The 8,560-nt window shown below is 41.2% G+C and overlaps 1 protein-coding gene across 3 annotated transcripts in view; it reads right to left on the bottom strand.

The window, feature by feature from the left end:
• Window positions 1–546: 546 nt before the first annotated feature.
• Window positions 547–8,560, bottom strand: part of CDKL5 (cyclin dependent kinase like 5) — a 130,649-nt gene continuing 122,635 nt past the window's right edge. For all 3 annotated transcript variants that reach the window (XM_082779582.1, XM_082779584.1, XM_082779583.1), the window contains one exon: window positions 547–7,767. In XM_082779582.1, the coding sequence (XP_082635708.1) occupies window positions 7,381–7,767 (387 nt within the window). In that variant the 3' untranslated portion in view covers window positions 547–7,380. The remainder of the gene's footprint in view (window positions 7,768–8,560) is intronic.

The following is an 8,560-nucleotide window of genomic DNA, read 5'->3' as shown; positions in this document are numbered from 1 at the left end:
AGCTTGCCCAATCCAAATTATGTGGTAAGAGACCAGCTCTGGCCCTCCAGCTGTACAGGTCCTAAAAGAGTAGGACCTTTTTCTTAATGCATTCCTGCAGAAATTACCCCTTAATGGCCATCAGAGAGGGAGATACCCACTCCCACCCTGCTCTCTGTCCCAGGGAGACCAACGTGGAGCACTCACTGGTGGGAGTTAAAGCCAGTAGCTGGGGCCAGCAGTTTCCCTGTTTGAGGCGTGAGGGACGCAGCCCAGTGGAGGCCCCAGGCAGCAGTGCGGTCTGAGAGCAGCCGTGGCTATGGCACGAGCCACGCAGTGCCTGTTTCAGGCATCCTTCAACAGACGTCGAGTCCTGGCTGGGAGCAAGCCTCACGCTGGAGCACAGAGGGAAAGCAGGGAGCCCACGCCGTGCTCCTGGCTCCTCAGCTTGCTTCCAGTTACCCTGCCGGACGCAGGGAGCGCGGCAGGAACGCGAGGAGCCAGCGAGCCAGGCCAGTCTTCTAGTGCAAAATCTGCATTTTTATTAAAGACATATTTTGGAAGGCCCATTCAAAAATACATTGTGCTCAGTAAAAATTAACCATTTCCATGCTGATAATTAAGGTTACCACAGGATTTTTTTTTTTCTCTTTTAGAATATTTACAGCAACGATAGAAATTGTACAGAAGTTAAGAATGGAATACATGCCCAAAAAAAATTTGGTAAGGTGTACCAACAACATGATACAAAGGGTTGTATACAAACACTTTACAAATGGTTTATTAACTTGCATGAAGTCATCCTTAAATATTCAACACATTTTAAAATCAATTTGTATTCCAGGATTAAAAGGATTAACACCACACCACGTTCCTTCCACAACAGAAAGCATGATAGATTTAAAAGTTTGTGCGCTTCAGATTTCTAATAAGTTGTTAAAAACATTGGGGAACCTTATCCATGAAATTGGGATATTTGAAAGCAACCTCCCCAGTCTGGTATTGTTCGAATAGTCTGTATTGGCAGATTGTGAAAGAAGATCCCATTTTTTGTGAAAAAAGATCCTATTTTTTTTTTCTTAACCTAGTTCTTCCTTCTTTCTCCCCAGTTAAATAAATTCAGAGTTCAAGATTTTCACAGTGGAGATCTAAGCAGTCCTGGAAGTCCTTGACAGATTAACCAGATTTAAAAATGCCTGCATAGAATTTCCAACAAATTATGGTTTCATGGAAAATTTTAGCTTATTGTTCCATATAAACCAAATGCATATAGATGTCACTCCTTTAGATTACACATATCCTTCAGTAGTATGAGTCTAAGATGTGCACTAGCCAAAAAAAAAAAAAAAAAAAAAAAGTAACAAGAAAAGGAAAGCTGAGACAGTTAGCTACACCTAGTTTTGCCTCACTAAACAGTTAAAAGCTCTGCCATTGGATTTACAAGTCAAGAGTTTACACCAAGAGGTTCATATGCTATAGGAAACTTGAATAACATCTTCCATCTTGCGCTATGAACATGCTTTAACTTTGCTAATGGAAAGCTCTACGGAAGCAGTTACTCCACGAAGCATTTATACGCCTGTACAGTTAAGATGCCACCTTGCATTTCTCGCAGTGGACCCAGAGAAGCAATGCCCTGTAAAACAGAGACCTGGTGGAACAGAAAGCCGGGCAGGCTGTGTGTTTTGGTGGGGGCACGATGAGGTACGGTATCTCACCCAGATGAAATGAAAAATAAAAATGAAGAAACTCCTGAGCAAGTCTAAGGATAGCTGTTTGAATAAAACAGCAAACAGGGTGGAGTAGTAGATAAGGCCTCTAACTCCCTGATAATCTGCACTAGAGAAAGAACAAAGAACAAGGCAACTGCAATATTCGAGAACCACAGGGGGAAGAGCAAGGGAAGACTGCAAAGCAGTGCAAAGGATGGCGTTAGGATTCTAGAAGGAGAGCTAAGATGGCTTGGAGGTTTTAGAAGTGTACCAGATGAAGGCCCATCAAAACTTTATTACTTGGTTGCTGACAGTACCTAGAGGAAGAATCTTTTTATACATCTGTTCAAAATTTGGAGTCAGTAATAAACTCGGAACAAACAAACCAAACCTCGACCACATTCTGCGACAGAGAGGAGGTAGATTGACTGGTAGAGAAGACAAGAGATGTGTAGAGTCACTCTTAGCCTTAGTCGTAAATTCCAAGTTCAGACCCTTGAGCCATGTTTTAAGAGACACATTTACCTGGCGACATATTTTGGGTTATATTCTAGAAGAGCCTGAGAAGCAATCTGACTGGCTCGAACAACAGCATTAAAGAATGGAGGGCTCGTCCTCTCACTTCATGTGCATCTTCCACTTGGTTTGGCAAAAAAGTCAACTTCTGCTCCAAACAGTTGACTGTATGCAATGATATTCCTGGTAACAAATAAGCATCCGAGCACAACTTGGAGCAAGTAAACTTCAAACCTCATCTATCCTGCCTCATGCAGTAGCTATTAAAACAGACTGCTGAGACAACAGGCTATCTACGACAGGTTTTCTCTTCAAATTAAGAGGATCTCCTGTAAAATTTGCGTTGCTTAACCATCATGAACTTTGCTTCACCATTGCAGAGTAAATCTTCAGTTTCATTGCAACACCTGAACCAAGCAATGTGTGCAAGTGTTCACTAGCCTGATGAGCCTGAAGCGATGATGCACTGGTGCTGTTTGACTCTGAGAAAGGAGCCGACATCTAGAACTTCCAAGCAGTGTTATATTGAAAGGGTTTACTCAAATTGCTCCCTTTTTAACAAAGGCCAGAAAGTTAAATGGCTTTTCTCCTCATGCACTACAAACCCAGCTAATGAATGGTTAGTATCATGACACCATTAGAGAGAACTGTTTGGGGAAAGGCACCTGTTCTTATACAGTGTCCTGACTTAAAGGTCATTTAAAGTGATTTAATAGGGCACTTCACCTTTCCAAGCATCTTCGGTGACACTCCTGTCCTATTCCAAGTGGTGGGCCTACGTACACGAACAGCCCAGATGTGTGACTGATGATAAAATCCCACTAATAAATGTATTGTTCATGCTAGCTGGAACGGAAAAAAGGAACATTCATTGCCACCCCACAATTTGCAGTATATTATATATGGCTATCCTTATAATACTCTGTGTGACTGAGATTCAAATACTCTCCCAGTCTCTGACAGTGTTCAGCATATACAGAATTAATTACATGTAGGTATTTCTGAAGCATGTCTCGCTACCAAATTAAGACAACAACAACAAAAGAATAAAAACCCCAAACGCTTCTAGCTCATGGCTCCCCTCGAAAGCGGCTGCTTTCTGTCTTAGCTAAATAGATGACAGCATTGCTTTCAGAGTTCCCTTCGCTACAAGGAATTACAGCACTGAGCTGTTACAAATACATAGCTTTTTCTGGGTGAACACAGTGGTCTACTCAGCTAAGTCAGAGAGGCTTTTGAAGAAAAAACAAAGGTTGGTACGTGGCTTTTTATACTATGACTATTGACCCTTTAGGAGACCCAGCTGCAATGAGCAGCCATGTCCAGAAGCAGGACACTGCTGCTTGGAGAATCACTGCAGCTCCGCTCCCCGAAACAAGTTAGTCCAGCAGAGAGAAAGGCGACAAGCCTGAAGATGATCTGAGGGTGTGTGTTAAGTCTGGAAGTTTGAGGCCTGCTTAAATACTGATCTAAGAGAGCAACTATCTGTACGTAGAGTGGGTGCGCTGAGGTGGGCCTGACCTGGCATCAAACATGAAAGCTTGGTGCAAGGCCCAAGCCCTGTGGGATGGGGAACTTTTTAGAAAGACTGGATCGAACCTGGGGCCGCTGACTTCCTGCCAAGAGCTCGTCCTGGTGCTCAGTGCTGGCGACCTCTCGGAGGAACGAGGGATCCTGGACTGCGGTAACAGAGCAAAACGCGTTAAATAGCCCTAAGGGACTGTTCTCTGTGGTCAGGTCTGTTAAAAAACCCCACGTGTTGTTTCAGGTTAATGCATTTTCATGGCAGTTAAAAGGACAGCTTAACCACATAGCTTCACACAGTTTCAATTAAGATGAGCTTAAGGTGCTTCTTTGTCGATTAACAAGAGCTCAAGAGCTATAGTAAAAACTTATCTACAGGTTTAGGCAGCTTGAGTTCTGCAAAATGACTAATCCATTTCTGAAACTTAGTTTCTTTACTTTTCACATCATTAATGATGCCATAATAAGGCAAAGCAGCTTGCCAAAGAATAAAATGCTGTTTAAATAAGATGCTTTATAGTAAGTAAATCTATAGAACATGTAGCACAAGACTCAAAGACCAGTGAAGAGGAAAGCTCACACTTAGAAAATTGTTTGCTCTGTAATTATCTTCTCCTTTATTGAGACAGCAAATCTCTGCCATATAATAAGACTCCTTTGGAAGCCTCAGCGAAATTACATTAGCAATATTTTAAATATTCGGAAGTTAGACCAGGTTAAAAATACACAATCTATCCCAGCACCAGCTGGCTGAGCTGCTGGAAGTTCTTTCTAACAGAAGGAAGAAAATACTACATACATTCAACACAATTTAGTATTCAACTTAAATCTGTTACTGTTTGTTGAAGTTGAGAAGAAAATGCAGTATGAAGTAGAAACAACTTTCTGTAAATATGGGCCACCAAATAAATACTTGAACATTCCTTAGGTCACTCTTGAAGCTTTGCTAACTACTTTAAATAGCTATATGTACAGTCAGAGATTACCCTGATTTAACTTAATGCATATTGAGGGAAACGAACAAACAAACAAAAATCTTGGGAAACATTTTTCCTTGCTAGAAACCAGAACAGCCATATACAGCCCAGTGGCATCATCTCCAGCAGGAAGCTCTTACTATCAAGATACAAATCTTGTAGAGGCAAAAGGAAATACATCCATAAAGTACAGAAGAGTCTAGTCTGAATGCTCACGCGGAGACATTCTGATAGTACTGCTTAGAGCCCCACTCCCAGGCAATGCTTTTGTGAGGATTTCAGTGGCATCAACCCATTTCAAAGCAGAGAATGGGAGTAGTCTAGTTGTGATGAACTGGTGAATCAAAGAGAGACTTTTAAAATATACTGATATTGATAGTAAGGACTAGTAAATTCACAATAACCTTCCTGGATGCCCACTGAACTTATCAAAAACTGAATATCCTTTCATGTCTACTGTATTTATATATGCTATATAAATACTCTATATGTTATAGCATATACAAATATACTATAAACCATATATATCTATAGAAAATTATATGCACATTTCTTGCAGGCAATTGACAAGGAATTTTCATTTTATAGTTTTTCAAATTCACCAGGCTTAATTTTTGCCCTGGACAAACCTGCTGTAACATCCTTTCATATTGTACTTGACAAAGATTTTCAAAGCGTTTGTGCCGAATGTGTTGTTGTTAGAGCTTTGGTATGATTCAAGAGGTACCGAACGTCACGTCCAGTTTGCATTGTTTTCAAAGTAGGAAGTTCAGCTCTTACTGTCTGGCTACTTCTGTTAACTGTATCTATGGCTAAGTCATCAATTTTACATTCAGGTTAATCTCTTCTCGGAACAAACAACATGTTTGCAGGTACAAGTGTCTTCTGACGACACCAAATAGAAAATGAACTATGCTGCAGCGTAATGAGGGAGCTGAATGAACGTGTTTGAAAAGGAAAGATTGTATTGTTCTGACACTACAGGCCTGACTCTCCTCTTATTGCAGAAAGTTTAGACTGGCATAACTCTTTTGACTCCTACTGACTCACCTTCCATGTATTTTACTGGTAGCAACAGAGGAATCAGGTTATATATTTGCTATACTTGACATTCACCAACGTAAAGGCAGTTTTAACAATGTTGTACAGGAGACTGGAACCCAAGATCTAGTATTTTGCTGAGACTGGTCACTGAACTGCGTATGGGAATATTGGGACAGTAAGGTCTAAGGAGAAATTAAGCTGCACGGCAACCTTCTCCCTCAATATCCAAATATCAGATTTGTAGTTTTAAATACATCCTGAAATATAAGAAAAAGTGCAAGAGTACTTTTAATTTAAATACAGTGTTTATCTTATTAGTTAATAGATTGCTAAAACAAGATGTAAAATACACATATGCATAAAAGCTTATACCATGATCTGCAGTGCCATGCTATGCATTAAGTGTCAAAGTTTGGCATTTCACTTGCAATTCATGCTATGTTTCTTTGGTTTTCACCCCTACAATTAAGTGGAAGAGCACCTGCTTTAGCTTGTAGTCATGGGGCACTTTATCTCTTTAGAGGAAAAAAAAAAAAAATGGTTCTGGGGCTCTAGTCTCTCGATGCAGATGCAGAAATCCTATGATTATTATTAGGAAATCTAAGGACACAGGGGAGAACATACCACATTTAGATTACTGTACAGTTCTGCAGTCTCTTACATTTAGCCAATACTTCCAACAAAATAGCCCATAATAAAGCTTGGAATTGAATGTTGTCTTTTGTTTGTTATCAGTAATTCCTATAATATTGGGCTCTCATAGCTGAGCAAGATTCATACTGTTACAGTCACATTTATATCCACATTCAACTTCCTTTTATTAGAAGTATAATACTGCACTTTATATCACAAATGTATAAAAATATGGCAGATAGTGTCATAACAATACTTTTCTTTTAAATGAGTATATTTAAAAAACAGACAGTTATTTTCCATTTATATATATATATTTATATATAGAATAAAATACTCCTGATGCAATATATAAATGTTACTGTTAGTTTTTTATAGAAACTACTGTAGCTGTTGCACTGCTTCACAATGTTTCAAACAGCTCAAAATAACTTTACATTATAACATAAAAGATATGATTATAACAGTACGATATTAGGTCATCATAAATAAATATTACAAATCCTATCAAATATGGAAGTTTAAAAAACAAATTTAAGACATACAATTTAACTTTAAACCCTTAACGGGGATACACTTTTATCACATAAACCCCACTGTGTTAACTAGGCAGCAAAAAATGTAGTAAGGGCATAGGTCTAGACATGAACGTTTTCACCCTTATAAGTGCCAATACATACCAGAAGTCTCCCAGCTTTCTGACAGAGAGGTGCTCTAAGCTGGAATGTAGATGAGAGAAAATGGCAATACCTTTTTCTCCCTGGACGGCACACTCTGCCTGTCGTCCGGTGACATTTCTGATGACCAGTAATTCGTAATTCGACTTGGTTTACTGTATAATCCCTGACTCTCGCTGTGGCGCCAAACAGCATAGCTCCACATGTACATATTGCACACCTTTATAAAGCTGAAAATACAGTCTTACCATCACCAGAAACCACCACCACTCCCCTACGCTGACCTCCGTGCGAGCTGGCCTACTGCCTGGAGTGCGATTACAAGGCTGTCTCTTTCAGGTCGTTCAGGTTTGGCATCCGTGACCGGTTTGTTCGGCTGTACGCGTGCCCGTTCTGCCCGCTCTTGGCGGGCGGCTGCTCGGCGTAGGGAGGCCCGTCGCTCGCGCTCCTGTTGACGGGGGAGACGTGCCAGGTGGGCTCCAGCTGGCTCGGGATCTGCAGCGTTGGCCTGCCCTTGGCCGGCGCCTCTTGCCGCGCGTTGCTGCTGCCGCTGCTGGAGCTTTGACTCATGGGGTGGATTCGCACCTCGGAGAAAGCGGCTTTGGCCGGCTGGCTTGGCAGGGGCTGGAAGCGAGGCTCGGCAGGGACAGGGTGGTTCGAGGAGGAGAGGTGTAATAGCTTGCGAAGAGATTTTAATGGCTGGCTCTAAAAGACACGGGGAAAGCACTTGACCTTCTGCTCTCGCTGCTATTGTATCGTATCAGACTTCCTATGACAAAACTGTCATATCCTAAATCGAACGTCCTGAACTTTGCAGGACTTCTTTACTTTTAGCATGTACTCATTTGGAGTATTTCCTTCCAAGCTATGACTACACACCTGAGAAAAATGCTTTCTCATTATCATTCAAATCCATCAGCTACCTGAAAAAACGGAATGGCTAGCTCAGAAAGAAAGCTTTTGTTCCCGTTTGTTATTTTAACCTCGTGTCCTATGAAAACAGAGGCACAGACAATTGCATTAGCTCTCCGTCTGTCAGCACTCCTGCTATTAACTTTAGAACCTCAAGCCACATTTTATGAGGTGCAGATATCAGAAATACGAAGTACCTAAAAATTTCCTGAATGTCAACTCAGGGTTAGAGAGAACCTTGAGTAATTATCTGCACTGAAATAAAGGCTGGCAGAGCTCAGCAGTTTGGTATTTTGTTTGCCTGCAGCGGCGTGGTAAGCAGCTCTTGTCCCTCACAGCTTCTTTAGCTGGTAAAGCACACCAAAGGAGAAGAGACACAAGGGGTTACTCAAATGAGTTGCAAGAGCTGGGGTAAGCCTGAGTACATAAATTGGTAGGATAACAGCTCCATTAAATTCCACAGCTCACAGAACAACTTGCTTCCTCAAGCACACCAGCTGCAATTTCAGTGTTTCAAAGTTTTCAACGTTGTAATGGCAAGAGCATGGCAGAGAAGCTGCCTCCCAACCCCTGTTCTAAAACCAAC

This window comes from Aythya marila (assembly GCF_965140915.1).
Source record: "Aythya marila genome assembly, chromosome: 1".
Lineage (NCBI taxonomy): Eukaryota > Metazoa > Chordata > Aves > Anseriformes > Anatidae > Aythya > Aythya marila.
This window is presented reverse-complemented; position numbering and strand designations above follow the sequence as displayed.